We start from the raw sequence: 20,858 nt of genomic DNA, 5'->3' as shown, positions 1-20,858 counted from the left end.
GGAAACATTGGCAGGCGCACTCTCATTTCATTTCTGGTTTCAATGCGTTAATTTGATAAAATTTTTGTTCATAATTTTGTCAAATCAACGGTGGAAGAATAGCGGCGTCTTCCTAACGGCGCCTCCGAAAAATTAGAGTGCGCTCTGGCTTTTAAGATTTTTTGTTCGCAATGAACTGTTTAATTTATTGTTGAAAGTTCGTCTTTTTAAGCCAAAAAAACAGCCTCAGTGATGCCCTCCAGCCGCGCCCTCTGCAATTAATAACACCAACACCATTTTTGCAAACTTATCATTAGGAACGATAGAATGACCAACAGCGGCATCTGTAAAAGCCATCTATTACCCACCATCGGGGAGCATGGGCGAAGAAAGGGGGGCGGGGCCTGCCCCCCGGAATTGAAAATAGAATCATCAAAAAAACCATGCAACCAAGTAATTTATATTACCAAACTTTATCAAGCTAAAATTGTGGAATCATTCGTTATAAAAAAATTCTCGGGGGAGGGGGGGGGGTTCATTGTGAAGAAGGGGTTTAGACGCCCCCCTTCCTTGATTTCCAAAAATATGTTCTATTTGTTAAAAAAAATTCATGTGTGGCTTGCGGATTACGGAGATGAGGGATTGTTCGGAGGTTCTAAGCCCCCACCCCCTCCCATCCCTGTGAGGTCGTGAAAAGGAAGGATTAACTCTTGTCATAGTCCGGGTAAAGGAACATCTTTATAATCTTGAACCTCGGCCGCGGCGCAGTGGTGAATCGTAAACAACGGAAGATCCTCGGAAGTCACACACAAAGCTTCGGAAATTCTGCGAGCCGCGTACACACAGATTAAACACACAGCCTCGCAATTAGAGTGGTTCCGAGGCAGGGTGTGTCGGAGTGTGCGCAATTTTCCACATCCTCGGAAGTATAGTGCGGTCAGTATGCGTGTTCGAAAATGTGGGGACCTTGATCCGCACACTAACCGCCCGATTTCACAAAAAACCGCACTGCGTGTCTCGCAGCGCGACGAGAAAAGAATCAGAAAAAAAAAGATGAAACAGCTGGTGCGAGGAGCGGATCGACAACTTGTTGTACGTTGAGCGTATATCTTTTATATACGCTCAACTTACATCTTTTTCACCGAAGCACGGTCTGCTCAACTTAAGATAGGAAAATATACACGCTCAACTTAATGGCAAAATCCAAGAATATATATATATATATATATATATATATGTGTGAGTGTGTGTGTGTGTGTGTGTGTATGTGTATGTATGTATATATATGTGTGTGTGTGTGCGTGACTTCGTATCCCTATACTTATGAGCATATTTCAGTGCCACTCTTCTATACTTACGAGGATATGGCCACTTGCGAGGATATCCTCATAAGTGATGAGGAAATCTCCTCACAAGTACTGTGCTGTGCCCACGATTTCGGCAAACTACTTCATCACTTAACCGCGTGGACCGCCACCGTCGAGAATTAAATAACAACAACAACCTAACCTAACCTAATCGTTCTGCGCGCGCGCGGTCGCGGCTCGTGTTCTATCGTGATAGTTATCTGTGGTCTGTGGTGGATTATGATCTCACTTGGTGGCGAGTGTCAAGCATGACTAAAGGTGGATGAGGCAACACTGCCTCGACGAATGGACGTGTTTTATCGGCTCCTGTGTTTTTGTTTACCTTTGACAGTTCTTTTGGACTCCTTTGCTCTAACTCTGCGACCTGTTCACCTGTGACCCCTCTGGAATGTTTTTCTGCCTCCTGTCTGGTTGTGGTTCGGTTTATTCTGGTTCTTTTTCAATCTCTTAAGTGCATAGGCTTGGAGTCGTTGGTGTGGTGTAGTGTGGCGTTATGCAATATTCTTGCCAAATCTATGCTGCACCACGTCAATTTTTTCGCCGCCGCGCAAGCGCAGTTGAGAGTTTGATTATCAGACATCCTAAAAACATTTAACTAAAAACGCTCCACTGGTCCACTGCATTGCGTCGCGACTCGCGTCATCGCTTCGCCAAAGCATTAATTGACTCTGTAATCAGATAAAAGCCATGAACTTGATAAAGCTTGTAGCCAGCTCACCCGCGCTCTATTCCTAGGTGATTACTCATCGCTCAAATCGCTCCACACACAACGACGCGACTGACTGACTGTCGGCATCGCGGCTCCGGCTCTTTAAAACCCCTTCAATTTGGAGTTGGACAACAATCGAAGCTCTGCCTAGTAAAAAGCTTTAGTCGGCTGCCATGGTCAAGAACACTGTTCCGCGCACTTCTGCTGCGCCGTCTAGCCGTGGACGTACCAAACCCAATCTGTCTTCTATGTCTTCATCGGTTCCCTCCCCTCCGGCTACGAGGGCAAGAATCAATAATCTCGGAAAAACTGGATCAACTAGGAATACCTCTAATAGTGAAGCTTCTAACAGCAAAACTAACTCTGAAGCAAGTTCCCAACAAGATCAGCCCCCGGACAACAGGGAGCTGGGAAAAAACGCCAAAAAAGTTGACCACCCTAATGATTTGTCCTCCTCGAGTGAAACTTTTCGAGATCTTAGGACCAAGTTCTTTAATTCTCAGAAAGAATATGAAGATATTTTAAAGAAGGCAACAGATAACGATGCTCTCTTCAAAAGAGAGACTTTAGTGTCTCTGATGGAAAATCAATTTACAGTTACAAATGATGTTTTTAAATTCTGTGAAGACCTTATCAGAAAACAAAACGAAGCTTCCGACGCTTCAGGTGAAAAACTTAGGGTGGATTTTAGGGAGTTTGCTGCTCAAATAACCACTTCAGTGAACAAACTTAACGTCAAACTTACATCCTCATTAGAAAAATTATCGCTCAGTAACAACAAGGACTCGTCCTCTAGGCCAAGTGAAGCAGATGTTATTGCGGGGAATTTTGACCCACCTATGGTCAAGCTCCCTTTGGGAAAGTCGAACACTTCCCGGCCGAAACCCAAAGCCTCTCTCATTGAAATTTCGGCAGAGGCGGAGGGGGTAAATGGTTTAACAGTCGGAAAGACTTTTAGTGAAGCTCTAAAGTCAAGAAAGTTGGATACTGCTATTGACAAAATCATTCGCAAGGATGATAAAATTCTGGTGATGACCAGGAATTCCACTGAAGCTAATAAAATCCTAGATAGCCTTAAAGATGAAAAGTCCTTAGTTTTAAAGCCCTTCTTGGCCTTCAAACCAACCATTCGTGTTAGTTACGTGGACTCTGAAATTAATGATGAAGATATCCCTGCGGTAATTTTTGACAATAACGAAGTTTTTAACAAAAATCCTCGCATTAGCAAAGAGGAGTTTCTAGCAAATTTTCATGTGGTAAAAGTCTACCAAACAAAGGCAGACTCTGCAAATGGTACTAAAACAGTACTGATCTGTACCTCTCCTAAACTTAGATCTATTGCGTGTGCAGTTTCTAAATTAAAAATTGGAATAATGAATTGCGGAGTTACCGATCACATTTCACCCACTAGATGTGGACTATGTAACCAATATGGTCACCCACGTAGATTATGCAGGAATAACCCTTCCTGCAGATCCTGTTTGGGAGATCATGAAACATCTGAATGTAAGAAGGATCCTGCAGTTAAACCTGCAGATCCAGTCTGTGCCGCCTGTCATGGTTCAGGTAGAAAGGAAATAAATCACCAGATAAATGATAAGAACTGCCCTGCTTGGATTGAGGCGGTCAGAGTCCACAAAAGCAAAACTGATTATGGCCAGTAAAAAGTTCTCGGATAAAGATGACTATCATTTGTCTATCTTACTTTGTAATGTGGACCATAGTGGCCCTTTTCACGATTCAGCAGCTATAATAGCGGAAGATTTTAAATGCTCTTTTTTGTTTACTCCTGAACCCTGCCGAGGATATATTAAGTCTAAACCTCTCTATGCCGACAATCGTGAAGATGTAGCAGTTGTCTCCACCCCTCATCTTGTGGGAGGTTGTTCGCAGTGGAAGAGGACAGACGGTTTTGTCTCTTTTGTTCATGGGAATATCCGCTATTTTTGTTGCTACATTTCTCCCAATTGCTCCTCTGATGAATTTGACAACTATCTTCTCTCTCTTGAGAGAGCTTTTAAATCATCTAAGGAACCCCTGATTGTAGCGGGTGATTTTAATTCCCGTTCACAGGCCTGGGGAGATTGGAAGGATACGCCGCGCGGCCGAAAGCTACGAGACTGGGCCATCTCAAATGACCTCTTTGTGCAGAATGATCCAAATTCAGCTAACCCTACTTTTGTTGGAGCGAGGGGGAACTCGTATATTGATTTGTTCTTTGTCTCTTCTTCTCTGGTGGATAGAGTAGTGGAATGTTCCAATCTGGCCTATGGAACTACGGGAGGACACGAGTGTGTTTTGCTCCGCTTGAAATCTCCTTTACAGTCCTCAACCCCCTCCAATCCTAAACCTGCGGGAGGATGGTGGATAAAGGAAGAGAATATTAAAAAATTCTCGTATGATACAAAAAAGAGGGTCTCCTCTGTACTAGCGCACAGCCTGTTAACGGCTTGTACTTGTTTGGAAATTATTTCAAATTGCTGCAACAGAAATTTTAGTAAAAAGACAGCTTTTCGTTTTTCCCCTGTGCCATGGTGGAATAAGACTACTGAAGCTAAAAGGGTGGACTGTATTTCAATCAGGAGAAGGCTTACTAGATGTAAGGACCGTGAATCCAGGAAACTAATCATGGAACAGCTGAAAACTGCTCAGAAAGACATGAAAATAGAAATTTGGAAAGCTAAAAGAGCATCCTGGAATGACTTAATAGACCAACTCGAAAAGGACCCTTGGGGGAAAGCCTACAAAATAGTCACCAGGAAAAGAAAGAGACCTTCCTCTCAGGACAAGTCAAAACCCTCTCGAGAGGAAATTCTTGATGCTTTTAAAGATCTTTTTCCAGTTCACCCCCCCATCACTTGGTCTCCTATGCCTATAGAGGAAGATTCTGTTCCTTTGTTCACTGTTGAAGAACTTATTCAAGCGGCATCGAGACTGAAGAAAGGAAAATCCCCGGGACCAGACGATATCCCACCGGAGATTGCTAAAGCTTTTATTCTTACTAATAAAGAAGAGTGTTTGGATATGTTTAACGATTATCTTATTAATGGAGTTTTTCCCCAGGAGTGGAAGGTAGCCAAGCTGGTCTTGATTCCGAAGGATCAGAAGGGATCATCAAATAAGAAAAAGTTTAGGCCGATTTGTATGCTTAGTTTTCTGGGGAAGGTTTTCGAAAGGATGTTACATCAAAGGATCTCTCAAGAAGTTACCCTTTCCGATTCTCAATTTGGGTTCAGAAAGGGCCTGTCTACAAATGATGCTATAGAAAGAGTAAAGACAAAAATCAAGGAATTCCGTTTTATGAATCCAAAAAAGCCTATCGCATTTATCTCCCTTGACATTAAGAATGCGTTCAATTCGATCTCTTGGGCTGACTTGATAAACTCTTTAAAAGAAAAGGGAGTGTCTAATTATTTGATCAACATTATGCAAAATTATTTAACGGATCGCTATGTTGTCATCGAAGATCTTACCCTGGAAGTTTTTTCAGGTCTCCCTCAAGGAAGCATACTGGGCCCTCTCTGCTGGAATGTCGCTTATGACAAAGTTGTTGATCTCATCACAGAACCGGCATCACTAAAAACAGCATTTGCGGACGACCTGGGAGTGATTGTCTCAGGTAATAATACCTGGGACTTGAAGAAAGTCTCAGGAGAAGTCACAAAACAGATTGGCGATGTCCTCAGAGAAAAAGACCTTACTCTTGAGCCTGTGAAATCCGAGGCCCTCATTTTTGGTAATCTTTATAAGATTTCCTCTGTCTTAGTAGATGATGTCAGGATTAGATCGAGCGAATTGTTGAAATACTTAGGGGTGTGGCTCTCTAGAGAAAACCTTAGTTTTGACTCTCACATCGAACTGGCTTGTGAAAAAGTGGAAAAAATTATCAGATCGCTATCTTGTTTAATGCCTTTGTCAAAGGGGCCTTCTTTTCTTAAGAAAAAGCTAATTTTCACGTCTGTCCTTTCTGCTCTCCTATACGGTCTTCCTGTATGGTACCACGACGCCACGAAAATAAGGAATATCAAGCTTATTCAGAAAACTCTTCGCCCTATCAAATTGAGGCTCTGTTCTGCCTACAGGACAGTATCGGAAAGGTGTTTGGAGGCAATTTCGGGTTTTCCTCCCATTCAACTCACAATGGAGGAGAGGATGAGAAGATATGGGAAACAAGAAAACTTCAGCGATATAAAGCAAGACATCTTACATCAGTGGTGCGATCTTTGGCTTTCTTCCCCTCCTTCTGAAGATGCCTGGTTTAAAAGGCTGGTTCCCGATTTCGAAGAGTGGATCTTTAGAGACAACAGAATGGAAACTGCATGACTTTTTCCTCACCCAACTACTATCAGGTCACGGAAGCTTCAGATACTACCTCTTCCGGTTCAAACTAGTTCAGAACCCAAACTGTGTTTTTTGCTCTAGAGTAGTGGTAGATGATGCTCAACACACCTTTTTTGAGTGTGATAGGTTTTTAAGAATGAGACTAGAAATTGAGGCCGATTTGAATGTAGTATTTAATGTAGGAAATTTCCAACAGATAATTATAAAGAACTTGACAAATTGGATTAGAATTAAGAGATACGTTAAAGACATTATTAATATTAAGACCTTAGCTTTCAATGCAATGGACTCTTCTTGATAGTTTTAATTCTTATTTTCTTTTCCAATGTTAATGTTATTTTTTACGTTCTTTAATCTTACACCGCTCTCTCTCTTATCTTTCCAATCTTTTGGAATTAGAAGTTAGTACTGATGTCATGCTTTATTGCCTTCCCGGTACTTTCTTCTATATTTTATTCTTTAATTGTCATCTTACCTTTTATATAAATACTGTTCTCTTTGTAGTAATTAACTCTGTCTTAGTTAGTAAGAAAAATTGACTTAATAAAGAAACACTGAAACAAAAAAAAAAAGCATGACTAAAGGTAAGTTGTTAAACTTTTATCGGAGCAGATTTTCTATTAATCTATCCGTCAATGATTTCGAAGTGAAAATATGTTGAATAGTACTTCAATTCATATATTGTCTGGAGGCCCTCGCCCCCTCGGATAGGGGATATGTCACCACTGAAAAAGCTTATCATCCTCACTTAGCAGTTAAATCAAATAGGTACCTATAGTACTTGAATAGCGATTTGGAACTCAATTACCCACAAGTTGTTTAGTACTTGATAGACTATAACCTCTTAATTTGTTGAGTTCTGAGCAGCAATGCATTTCACTGCTGTGCTCCTGTCAGTGGAATCAAGAGCGAAGAGCCTTTCAGTCACAGATACTGTCACTGTATTGAGCTAATTGTTTACTTTAATATGAAAGATCCAGCGAATAATCATGATCACCCATGTTCGCTGAATGTTCTAGGCTCTCTTAGTGCAGACGTGTATCTGGCTATAATCACCGCATGCCCAAACGACAAATAAGTTACAGCGCAATCATAAGCTTCATTTATACACCTCAGCTGGTCTTTGTTGGCCTCCCGTGATGTAGTGGCTATAGCGCTGGCTCTATCACCAGGAGGTTCTAGGTTTGATTTTCTGGCTAGGTGTCCAGAGTTCGATGGTCTCACACGATAATTGCCTCGGGCTGATTGTATAGTAGGGACTTGAGCAAAATTTTCAGGAAATTTTAGTGACATCATCTTTATTAAGTGATCATTGATAATCAACCCTGTGAGCAGTGTAAAATTGCAGAAATGAGTGCCTTGTTTCGAGAATCTACCATTGTCCTTAGAACGGGAAAGAGCTGATAGAAACAACTGAACTAATAACATTTCAACCTACAATAACAACCAAATAACAACCTACAGATGATCACAAAACTTGGGTCACCTGGGCCCAAATCTTGTTGGTTTACGGCCGACCGCAAGTTGAGAACCTAACCTCAAAATCCGACTTTAAATTGCAATAATTATATTCTAAACTCAAGCTGTGCGCAAGTTCAGCTTTTTTTACAGCAGGGTAGAGCCATCCTTAGTTTCCCAGCGGTGCAAACCATTAATCAGCGACCGAATAACAAAGTCAACATCCCAGTCTGAACTTGCGGCCGACCGTAACTCTGCCAACAAAATTCGGGCCCAGGCCTGTAATTGGATACGCTATTATTGCTGTTTAATTATTTATTCAGTTATTTATTTTATATTTTCTTTTTTGCAGTGTCAGGAAAGTCAGTTACAGTCCATTTAAGGGTTGATTCAGGTATGTTTATTTTTCATGTTAGATGAATAATTAATGTTCTTCTTAGAGACCTATTTCTCTCGTTGTGAGCTTTCCACAAGCTGCAAAGCTGCCTTACTTTATCTATTCGTGGTGAGATTTCTCTGTATTAGGATTTCTACTTTGTGAGAATTTCATCTGAGGAATTTAAGGTGATTCGATGGACGCCATATTTTGTGTCAGATCGGCATGCGATATATCGCATCAATTGGTTCCATATTTTCAGCTACTCGTCATTTTTCTCCTATTTTGAGATCGCACTTCTGTTGTCAGGAGTCCAAAGCACTCACTTACCAATTTTAACAAAGAAATTCAACTTAATAAAGGCGTGGTTTTTTCAGAGACAAAACATCGCATTCGATACTGATATCGAAACTGCACTCGAATGCGATATTTTCTCTCTGAAAAAACCACGCCTTTATTACGTTGAATTTCTTTGTTAAAATTGGTAAGTGAGTGCTTTAGACTCCCGACAACAGAAGTGCGATCTCAAAATAGGAGAAAAATGACGAGTAGCTGAAAATATGGAACAAATTGATGCGATATATCGCATGCCGTTCTGACACAAAATATGGCGTCCATCGAATCACCTTAAGCCGGAAATTGGATGAAGCCTTTGGTTCCTTTTTCGAATGTCATAACAAATCAAATATCAGAACAATGCCTTGAGAGTCATAGGAGAGCTATCAAATCTTTCACGGGAGTTTCACTCAGCTAATAAATGGGGAAAAGGTTAACCATCAAGTAACAAATTGATGATGGTACTAAGAAAACTTGTTTGTTGTTTGTGGTGCTTCAAAATTTGCACTTATACCTATTTTGTTTTTTCGAGAGCATGTAACTTGCAGGAAATATTTCCCTGAACTTTTCATGAAAAATGTCTCGAAAAAGCAAAGGTATCAAAATTGCCATCAAAATTTTTTTTCCAACAAGTGAATGAATGTTACTGGAAACATGAACACTGTTAGGAAGTATTTTAAATTTAAAGCAAAGTCAAGAAATGTTAATCACCACTCGCAGTCTTCTAAAACCAGGAGAGCAGAGCACTAGGTACTATGATATCAAGGGTTGTGAATCATGTTTGAAAAAGTATCAAATATGTAGAAAGCCTCTGACTTTCTTTCAAATTTTAATCAGCATGCACTGTATTCCCTTTTTTGATCTTTTCTCAAAATGAAAATTTTGGTAGGTAAGCTACTTCCAAAAATCCAAGAAAATTTGGATACACAATTTTCTCCAACTCTGCTCAGAACTGCTTTTATATCTTGTCCTGTGTCGATGCAAAATAGGCTAAGGCAACTATAAGCACCTCTTCTGCAAGAAGTACAATTAAAATGCATTGATTTTAAAACTACTGGTAGAGTCCACTCCTGTAGTGCATATGACCAATGCAGCAGCTCTGTTATTAATTTTGAATGTCAATGAGAAGGTCTATTACGTTTTCTTTATCAACATTACACCATAGCTTATGTTTTATTTTATCGCTCTAGGTTCATTCGTAATTAAGCCCCTCCCCAAATTTCTGCGAAGGAAGCTGCAGCTGCATGTGAATGATTCAAAAGGTAAAATCTCTCAATTTATGACTTAACCATTCAATCTCTAAATAATTATAGGAAAATTTTGATGATAGGAATTAAATGAGGATTAAATTTTAATCAAAGGAATGAAAAAAATATTAAAAACTGTTTTAATCAACCCATTCTAAATCTCAATGCTCAGAGAAATTAACATATAAAAAGATCGAAAGACAAAATAGGATTGTAGGTTTTTCAGAAACTTTCCAATCATTTAAGCAGAAACAAAAGAAGAAAAACTACTGGCGGTTGGAGACTTTCTGAGAATAATTGGATTTTTCTGATTTTATTTATGGCTCTAGTATCCGTTTTTCCACTCATCACTTTGCCACATGACACATTTATGCCTAAGCAATTCCAAACTACCGTAAGCTTATTTTTTAATTTATTAGCATTTAAGCTTTCTTCAGCACGGCTGCTTCAATTCTGCTAAACTGACTTGAAAAGATCCTCTTGCCAGAGCATTGCCTTTACCGAAGACTTGATTATTTTAGCTTGTGAAACGAGACATTTAATTCCGATTTTAGCATGAAATATCAGAGTAAAAATGAGAAAACGAATATTTTTAAAACACCCATTGACTCTCTAAATTGACATCCAAATCAATATATATCAACATATCGATGGACAAATTGCAAAGCCACATATCTCCATCGTCGTGTTTCAAAATTTGTGTTCTTATTCTATTATTTTCCAAAAAATACAAGCCAACTTAATACTTTGAACATGAAATGGGATATTCTGCTAATAGAGGAGAAAAGTCAAAGAAGTTTTACATTGGCTAGCTTTCCAAAGAAAAAATAAAGGGGAACAGAAGCCTGCAAGGCTTTAGAATATGTTAGAACGTGGCCATCCATATTCAAAATAAAAGAATACGGAAGAAATTTGACAATGAAATAATGAAATTTTTGTTGGACGCGCTGAGTTCTGTTATTGGAGTTATTCACAATTTGATGTAAATTTCTTACAGAAAACTTGGATGCGTTGAAAAAAAATTTGGACAATGAGTCTGCAATTTCCAAAGAAAAAAATTCAGAGCTTCAGACATACATGCCTGAATACTGCAAGAATGATCCACCAATTCCTGTTCATGGCTCGCCTAGCTTCAGCAGCCTTACAACAACCCCTGAAAAAGCAACTTCAGGTAAGGATACCAGGTGCAGGGAAACTATTGCATTTTACTGATTGAAATTCTGCGTCTTATGGTTGGCTATCTTTTTGCAAATTTTCAAAAATATACCTTAAATTTTGATTATTTGTACAAATTGACTTGAATAGCATAGGTGCTAGAAGTATTAACAGTGACTGATTGATCGGAGGGCGTCAAGATAACCGCAAACATCATGGTTTCATCAGGCTCTCATTTGAACTTTGGGATGCTCTTTTGCTTAGACCTCTAATTTTTGCTTGGAAGTTTTTTCGGAATTTTTCAAAGAGATTACATTACATATTGGCATATTTTTAACACTTCCTGATGATGTTTCACTTAATAGAGGTTGTTCTTGACAGAGTCTCTCTTCAGGATGGGGGGGGGGGGGGAGGGCGTAATGCATTTAGGGTACCACACACTTTTGCAGCAACCCGATACGTCACTGATTGGAAAGAGCCAAAAAAAGGAGCTTCGACAAGTAGAGGTCTCCGTCTACCACTAATTCTTATATTGGGGTCATTCACGATTTTGTGTGAATTTCTTACAGAAAACTTGGATACGGTGAACAATGAGTCGGACAATGAGTCTGTGATTTCGGAGGGAAAAATTCCAGAAATCTATACTAATAAAGCAGACTTCACGTTGATTGACTCACTCACTGACTGACTGACTGACTGACTGACTCACGTATCAGCGGATCTCGTGAACGGGAGGCCGTGTGACCCTGAGATTCCGCACTGGGATCCCTCTCTACCCCGAGGCGCCGGATAAGGGAGGATTTCGCGATCCGCCCGCCGGTTCGCGGGATATCGCGGTCCGCGCGGGTCGATTTTCCCGTAAGGACAACGGGTGCGAGAGAGAGTGCGAGCGAGATGGAGCGATTTCCGCGGCTCGCGCTCGAAGACAGCTGATAAATTTTACGTGTGTTCTTCTGGTGCGCGCAACGGGTGCGAGGAAGATGGAAGGAGTTCGGCGTCCAACGAGTGCGAGGAAGATGGAACGAGTTCTGCGTCGCGCTGTTGGAAACGCCGCGCCATGATTTTTGCGAGCTCCGACTCGTGCCTCCGTTGCCAGGCTACCCTCTCAGAGATGTGAAAATCTGGAAAATCTGTCTGTTCATTGGCATAGAATAAAGAGACTGACGTAGTCTTTTTATTCTATGGCATTGGTCTCCTCTGCGCACATTGCCGCTTGCTAGATTGAAGGCGTTCTATACTGTGCTGACGGCTCGGTCACACTGCGCCTGTAGTCGCGGTGCTGACAGCGACAGCGGAGCAAACAGAACATCGCTCCGACATTCTTCACCTGCTTGAAATGAAGCGAGAAACTATTTGAACTCCGGAGTGGGTATGTGGTATCATACAAAATTGAAGGAAAATCATACGTTTTCGCCCATCCCAAGCAACAGATGTTTATGAGTTTTATGCGCACATTTACGTAGTCTTAATTGAGTCAGAAATTCGCGTGTATGCCACGATATTGATGTGAATAACTCGCAATTAATTATAATGATCTTAGAAATTCGCTAGGAACACGACGTATTTGCCGTGATATCGTGTAATTTCTAATTTGTTTTACAAAATCCCTGGAAAAATCAAGTTTTCTCCGCGATGTAGATGACAAACCCGCCATTGCTGAGAATTAAACGAAACCGCTGGTTAAATCCCGTAATTTTCGCGGCTGAAACTCACCAGCTAACTTCAATTAAACATTGAACTGACAAAAGTATCAAATCTTTATGAAAATAACCAACTTTTGATTGGGTATTTTTGATTATTACAATTATCATATGAGCTTACTGAAGAACAGACCAAAATAGCAGCATACTACTAATTTCTACTTTTTTATCAAACCAGTGTGTCTCGCTAATTTTGAAATAGTAGACGATAATTCAGAAACACAATCAGTAACTGATCACTAATCACAGTGATTGCTGATGGTGGGGTTTTCCATGTGCGTAGCACGGGTTTCCTGCTAGTTCAGAAATATATGAAAGACTTTGGTGTGGACGATTCACCAATTCCTGTTCATGACTCGCCTAGCTTCAGCAGCCCTACAACAACCCCTGAAAAAGCAACTTCAGGTAAGGATATCAAGTGCAGGGAAAATATTGCTAATTTTCGAAAATATCCAGTAAAGTTTGATTGTTTACACAAATGACATCGCGTTAATGAGTGCTAGAAGTATTGAGAGTGTCAGAAAGGACAGAGGGTGTTAAGATAATCACAAGTATTACAGTGTCATCAAGCCGGTATGTGGAAGTCAGGGTGCACTAATGGTTTCTGTCTACTCGTAATGTAAAGTGACCGCTTAATAAAGTTGAAGAATCTCAAAACTAGGACGACGACCCCCCCCCCCCCCTCCACCTCTGCTACCTGGGTGGTGGTGGTGGTGGGGGGGGGGGGGAGTGAATCCCTTCTTCAGAAATATTCCCATTGATGTATCAAATAACAATCTCCCTAACTCAACCCTGGAGCCCTTTAACTCAATGGAACAAAAGTTTTTAGACTATTTAAATATTCTGGTTTAACTATTGATGGGTATCTCTTTTCAGAAAATTGGTCTGAGTATGAGCGAACAATTAATGAAAATTTCAAACTATTAAACGAAGCACGTCCTGTCCTACGTGCCTACAACAACAAGCTGAGTATCGCAGGTGCGACAATTTTGACATCAAGCTCAGTCGAAGAACTATATCCAGATGTCTCCATGGAGGGGGCCATCATTGATTATACAACTGAAAAGATCTTAGGAAAAAAGTGTATGGAGGATATAGAAAATATGGTCAAATGTTTAGGAGACATGCCCAACCACAGTAAGTCTCAATTGTAAATTTTTTTTGTAAGTATTCTTTTCTATACTCAGAAGGGTGGAATTTGCAGTCAGCGTTACAAGGAAGGAATAAAATATAGCCCTGCGCTCTTGATGATCAAAACCTATGAAAAATAGGGGGAAAAAAAACTATTCTGAACTATGACTACCGAAGACGTCATTAATTTAGCGGGTGAAATAAGAGATTTGATTCTGTTTTTAGCATGAAATTACTGAGTGGAAATGAAAAAAAGTATCTTTAAAACGCCCATTGTTTCTCTAAATTTACTCCAATATCAATGTATCAACATATTAAAAATAAAAAAATACGGAAGAAATCTGTCAATTTACGAAATATTTTTTGGACACGCTGAGTTCTCTTATTGAAGTTGTTCACGATTTTTGTGAATTTCTTACAGAAAACTTGGATACGTTGAAAAACGATTCAGACACTGAGTCTGCGATTTCAAAGGGAGGAATTCCAGAAATTCAGACGTACATGCCTGAGGATGATCCACCAATCCCTTTCCAGAATTTTCATAGCTGTAACAGCCTTTCGACAGCTGCAGAAAAACTAAATTTTGGTAAGGATAACAAGGAAGGAAAAATATTACAGATTACCAATTGAACTTTTCTGTCATATTGTAAGCTATCATTTTCAAAAATATCCACTAAGTTTTGTTGCAACAAAGTTGCAACCATCAATAGACTGTTCTTGACAAGCGCAAAGTGAAAGGTTATAAAAAATCAGTAAATTACTTGCCCCTCAGTTTTTTCGGACGAAAAGAGTGCTGAGGGTGTCTTCTGCTACCGTGTTCCGGAAAAAGGCTGTATGAGCATTGGAATGCTGCCGAATTTTCTATCAGAAAAAATGTATTTTTGAAAAAAGTTTTGAATATTTTGTCTGAAATTTTTGGACACTCAAGGTAAAATTGCGAACAAAATTGTCTGGAAAATTGGAAGGAGAAATTTTAATCTGGGTCCCTCAACACATCAGAATGCTGCCTCTGGGGGGTGCAAGTCTGACTTAAATTCCTAGGACTGCATAAGCCAAAAGTTTCCTGAATTATATTCCCAGCCTTCATGCAGTGATTGAAAGAAAAATATTCTTTCCATTGCTCATGCAGTCTAATGCACTTAAAATTACGCTTCTTTGAAGTTAAGGGTCTATATTAACAATCTAGCCTATTTTTCACACTCTCCATCCTTTAGAGATGAATATTACAGTATAAACTTAATTTAGTTATTTTAATATGCAGAAATTAGCTTGACTCAATAGGGAGAAAAAATTGGCCAACTTTCTGACCTCCTCCTTCTCTAGTGAGGCACCTACAGGATATCCTTTCACCCCCCTTCTCAGTTACGTAAGAATAACCTAACTTTGTCCCTCCGAATTTTTGAGATAATAATAGAAAAAGTTTGAAAAAGGGTAAAAAAAACATATTTTTATTGAAAATTGTATCATTTTTTTTTAAATGGGGGACTTAGGTCAAACTAGGCTTTAACCCCCTCCCCATCTTAGGATGCTGTAGAAAAAACTCAGGACACTCTTCCTCCTGAAATACCTTATGTAATAATTAAATGACTTTCAATGAAATTTATGACTCTCCTACTTGCATCAGATTACAAGAATTATTTTTTCTGTCTATTTCTTTCAGTTGGTGATAATACAAAAGATGCATTAAGAACTGATTCAATGAAGCAGAACGATCGTGAAGATTCAAAGGAAACTACTCTTTTGCTTCCAGTTTTAAGTGGAGATTCAAAAGTCTATGATTTTCACGAAAATTCCAACGGAACTATATTTGAATATGGTGACATCATCAATAACTGTAATACAAATTTTACCTCTCCTTTAGTTATTTCGCTTGACAGGTCGGGCAACTCAACTGTCTGTAAGCTCAGTCAGCTGGATGTTGCCAAGAATCTTTTTACTTCACCAAGTGAAGTAAACGATGAGTCAACCTGTATAAACTCAGTTTCTACCAAAACCGCTTCTCTTAAAGATGGTTCCAACAGCAGCGAAAGTGAGGAAGAATCAACAAATTTGCTTTCAGCTTTAACAGCAGAGTTCAATGCCGTCACCAAAACCATGTGCCCTAATAATGGGACTAATGTTTTGACGGGAACTGCGTCTGTAGGTATATCCAGTGCCCTTGATGTTTCGTTCATAACTGTTCCCGTGAACCCTGAGGAGCACATACTGTCGAACACTCCCGAAGAATGTGCTGAAATTGATTCTAATCATGAAAATTTTCAAGAAATTGATGGAAATGATATTGCAGGTGAAATTCAGTTGAATTATTGTCAGAGCTCCCATACCGATAAGCGAGTTTGGGACAAAAAGGCAGCATGTCTTTTTTGTTTCCAATTGTATAGCAAGTTATCACAGCATTTACTTAGTAAACACGGCTCAGAAAAAGAAGTACAGGCTTATAAAAATGCTGAAGTCAAGAGCTATGAAAAGACAAGGATAATTTCAAAATTAACCAAATTAGGCAATTATGCTCACAATATGAGAGTTTTAAAAAATGGAAAAGGGACGATTATCGTTTGTAGAAGGCCTGTATACCTAACACATTTTACTGATTACCTACCTTGTCATGCATGTTATGGCTTTTACTTAAGGTCGAAGTTATGGAAGCACTATATGAGTTGTCCTGAGAAAATTGAGCAAACAAATCCTACAGAAAAAAAAGTTCAGCGATTGGGATCTTTGCTTATGCCATGCAAGGAAAAAGATGTCACTGCAGCTATCACTGAGCTATTTTCAGGGATGTTGGCTGATGAAGTCACTCATGTCATCAGATCCGATCCACTTTTAGTCAAATTTGCCACCAAAAAATTCAACAAACACATTGGACAACCTCATATGAAAAATGTGATACGCCAAAATCTCAGGGTACTTGGCAATCTCCTAATTTTTTTAAAAAAAGAGGAAGGTATTACATCTATCAGTGAATGTTTGAATACAAAAAACTTTTTTAAGGTTCGTAGTGGTGTTTATAACTATTTTATGTCAGGAGATAAATCCTCCCCTTCCTCTGCCATTAAATCTGGTCATTTTTTAAAAAAATGCGCAAAAATTGGTGTCACAGATGCAATTGTGAGTAACGATCGCGTTAAACGCCAGTCTTTAGAGGATTTTTTATTTTTATATGAAAATGACTGGCATGATTACATCGACACACCATGCAATCATATTTTGGCTGAAAGAAAATTTAATAAACCTGAAGACTTGCCTCTTGCAGATGACATTATAAAATTTAATCAAATAGTGTTACAGTATGAAAAGAAAGTCTTAGAAGACAATTTTAAAAACGTAAATTACAGACAACTCCAAGAGAATACCTTTGTTCATATGATTGTTTTCAACAGAAGAAGACCTGGGGAAAGTGAGCGTCTGCAAGTTACTCAATTTTTAGAACGCAGCGTGAGCTCCAGACCACAGGGTGAAGTAGAAAAAATTTTGTGCGCAGCTGAGCGTTCAACTGCCTCGAAACTAACTCGCATCAAGACTTTTGGTAAAAAACGCAGAGGTGTTGCTATTTTACTAACTGAAGATATGTGTAAGTGCATAGACTACATTGTTAAAAATAAAGAAAAGCCAATGAAAAAAGAAGATGAAAATCCCTACATTTTTGGAATTGCTGGTACTCAATCCCACATCAGGGCCTGCGATGTGATAAGAAAACTGTGCTCAGAACTACTGTCAAATAATTTGACTCACAAAAAGCTCACTAGCTACTAGCTTAAAGAAACTTGATAATGCATACGATTTAGTTGTTCACGCAGACTAATTACCACATTAATATAGTAAAACTACTGCATTCATGATAAACATAAGTGATTTACTGTAAAATGGGGGAGGGGAAATGTTCATCTAGAAGACGGTATCTTACGGGCTGAAATAATTATATATTACGGGCTTTAAATATCTTTAACTTCGAGTTGTTTCCGAAAAAAGGCCAGCAAAACTGAAAAACACTGAAATTACACCAATTATCGGCCCTAACGTTGGAGTAGCAACTCAAAAATTGCTCACATTTATACTGAATGGTTCTCACTGCATGTGAAATGCGTCTGGGGAATAAAAGTGATGGTGTGTTGGGTTTCCATAACCCTTCTCCCAACATTTTTACTCAAGAGAGGCTCGCTTAACTGATAAAAATACTGATTCAGTTTTACTTTACTTTGGCAGGTGTCGAACTTCGAGCCAGTTGTAAGGGAAGAAAGAAGCCCCTTCTTCCTCGCCCAAGGATATGAAACTAATTCAGATTTACTAATCACCTTGCGAAATAAATTTTGCAATGCTCCATTAGATGCAGATTCAGCACCAGGTAAGAAATACTTGTTAGTATTTTATCGAAATCTATCTGCAAGGGTATCATATCTCGAGGACCACGGTTATACCTTGATTTTACTGGGGGTCGATAATCTTCCAAGCATCAAAAATTTTACATAATTTAGTAATTCAGTTAACTTGAGGAAATAACTCCCTTTCCCTGCAACACAATTTCCAAACCACGCAATACCCTAATTGGACCGAGTTTAACAGAAAGGAACCAAGCCACATCAGCTATTGCCAAGTTTAATTGGGCAATTAAATCTTTTACAAGAGAACGTTCGTTCGGATTTCTTTGAAAATTTTAAGGACTTTGCTTTGTACCATGAAGAATTTTCACTGAAATTTGCACGAAAATCCGCACAACCGTTTTCATGTAAAAAATTAAATTGCCCAATTAAATTTGGCAATAGCTGATGTGGCTTGGTTCCTCTCTGTCTAACGCAGTCCAATTATGCTGATTAGTATTTTATTCCCCATGCTGTTTAATTCTTTTTGTGAGAGACAAGCCTGTAATACTTCAGGGGTGCTAACAGTTCTAGGCCTCTGCGGTTTTCTAGACTGGAGTTTCGCAGAAAGTTTGATGCAAAGCACTGATAAATAATTGGTAAAACTGTCTATCTAATTTGCTATTTATCTTCAGATATATGCACAAATAGTATTGTTGCAGGTGACAAAAATCACTGCCCAAAAATAAAAACCTCTCAATTCCATTATTGGGGCACGTCCACAATTTGGTCTCAACTGGCCAGTCCTGGGACTGAAAAATAATTCCACCCCCGTAAATACTTTATTTATTCCATTCTAAGCGTCACATGATTGAAAGGGTAGTATTTTAATATCCTGCAGATCAAGTAAATTTACAATTTAGAGGGAATGAGATTCATCGATGGTCAAAGTGCAAAACAACATATTTCCATTGCAATGTTTCAAAATTTCAGCTCCTATATTCTTTTTTTCGAAGAGAAAGAAGCCAAGTTTACAGCTTAAAATTTGTACAAAAAATTCTGCCAACAGAGCAGAAATATCAAGGAAGTTTTCCAGCAAGTACAACGACTAGTTTCCCTAAGAAAAAATAAAGTGACAGGAAGTCTGCAATGTCGCAAACAGAGGTATGCGGTTTCGCTTTTTGGCCATTGATATTCAATATTTTGACCAGAAAAAATGGCTGATAAATTCAACTTAGCTGCTACCAGTAATAGATCAGGTCGACTTTTGTTTCATCTAGATCACTATCTATGGATCTATGGATTCTTTTCAATTACTTTTTGTATTTTAAATTTCGTTTTCCCACGACCAATTTTCAGGTCCAAAAGACAGATTGCATACAGAACTCATGAACGTGGCAGCACCAACCAAAGTCAATACAGATTTCATGAACGTGGCAGCACCAACCAAAGTCAATACAGATCTCATGAACGTGGCAGCACCAACCAAAGTCAATACAGATCTCATGAACGTGGCAGCACCAACTAAAGTCAATGGACCTACTGAGGTTAATGCACCCTCCAACGAGGTTACAATAATTGATTCAAAAGTATTAACTACTCACAATGAATCAATCGAATCCCTCGAACTGTCTCCTCTTCTTACTCATAATGAATCAATTGAATCCCTCGAACTGTTTCCTCTTCCTCTATTAGGACCAAACGAACTATCTACGTTAGAAATCATTATAAATGAGGACAGCCAACAGGCGGATTATGTGACCAAGATACTGGGAACCTCACCTCAGGTAATAACAAAGAATTCAATTTTAACAAAATTAAATTAACGAGGGGAGAATAAGAGTCCATCTTGGTTATGCTTAAACTTTTGATTAAAGTAGCTCAATAAAAAGGTAGGGGCACAGGCATTATTATTTTGCCAATGGATTTCTAAAGAGAAGGGTTGCCCCTCAGGGGAAGCTAACTGCTATTATTTTCATTATCATTATTTATTTAAATTTTATCTCTGAAGTTATCTAGTCAGATGCATTTGAATTCATTGCGTTCTTGCATTTGTTTTTGCATTCAGTTGTGAAGCACTGTCTTGTCTAAATGGACGGAGTTAAACAGAAAGGAACCAAGCCACAACAGGATCGAACCGAGAAAAAGAGGTTTAAAGTTTGACTCCTGCATAAGACTCAATGTAAAAGATAAACTTCAAGTTCAATTTCTGCGAAATTTGCTCCAACAAAAACTTTGAATTTTTGGCGATAGATAGTAGAGCAGTGGTTGACCAATGTGGCCGTATTTAGAACTTTAAAGAAGGCATGGAAAGAACATGTCACTAAATGGAGATATGAAAATGATGGAGCGGAGTTTAAAAATATTGATTTTTGCAAGCTTCTAGAAAAAGCTATTGAGGAGAGTGTCACATCAAAAATTTTGAAAAATGGTTTCAGGAAATGTGGCCTGGTGCCATGGGACATCAGCGCTGTAGACTTTACCAAAGTGCCGTTGTCTATAAATGCGCAAAACATTAATGAGACAGGAGAAGAGCTCAACAACAGTACTATTAATTTCTTTGATTCTTTTGAGGCAAATATTCCACCTGAAACTCTCAAGATCTTTCAAGATCATGAATATTCTACAGGATGGAAAAGTAGCATTCCTCTCGAAGACCATAGCCTTTTTAGAATGTGGAAAAATTTAAAAGCAGTCAAACTCCCCATATCTGATTCTATGGACGCTGTGAATCCCTCTACTCCAACTTCTGAAAAATCCGATA

The 20,858-nt window shown here is 39.0% G+C and overlaps 3 protein-coding genes across 3 annotated transcripts in view; 2 read left to right on the top strand and 1 right to left on the bottom strand.

Annotated features, from left to right (window-relative positions):
- The window catches only part of Shaw (Shaker cognate w), a 449,043-nt gene that overhangs the window by 418,277 nt on the left and 9,908 nt on the right, over positions 1–20,858 (bottom strand). The window lies entirely within an intron of this gene.
- Positions 1,244–17,552, top strand: LOC140226025 (uncharacterized). The gene is made up of 9 exons (XM_072306324.1): positions 1,244–1,604; positions 8,207–8,248; positions 9,757–9,828; positions 10,811–10,984; positions 11,538–11,607; positions 12,970–13,073; positions 13,545–13,805; positions 14,221–14,385; positions 15,460–17,552. The coding sequence occupies exons 1-9, from the start codon at positions 1,595–1,597 to the stop codon at positions 17,550–17,552; spliced, it is 2,991 nt and encodes a 996-aa protein (XP_072162425.1). The 5' UTR covers positions 1,244–1,594.
- On the top strand, positions 17,508–19,923 carry LOC109041709 (uncharacterized). Its single transcript, XM_072304699.1, has 2 exons — positions 17,508–18,141; positions 19,454–19,923. Exon 2 carries the CDS (start codon positions 19,483–19,485, stop codon positions 19,918–19,920), a length of 438 nt encoding a protein of 145 aa, XP_072160800.1. The 5' UTR covers positions 17,508–18,141; positions 19,454–19,482; the 3' UTR covers positions 19,921–19,923.

This window comes from Bemisia tabaci, chromosome 1 (assembly GCF_918797505.1).
Source record: "Bemisia tabaci chromosome 1, PGI_BMITA_v3".
Lineage (NCBI taxonomy): Eukaryota > Metazoa > Arthropoda > Insecta > Hemiptera > Aleyrodidae > Bemisia > Bemisia tabaci.
Note: the sequence above shows the minus strand (reverse complement) of the source record. Positions and strands in the feature narration are given on the sequence as shown.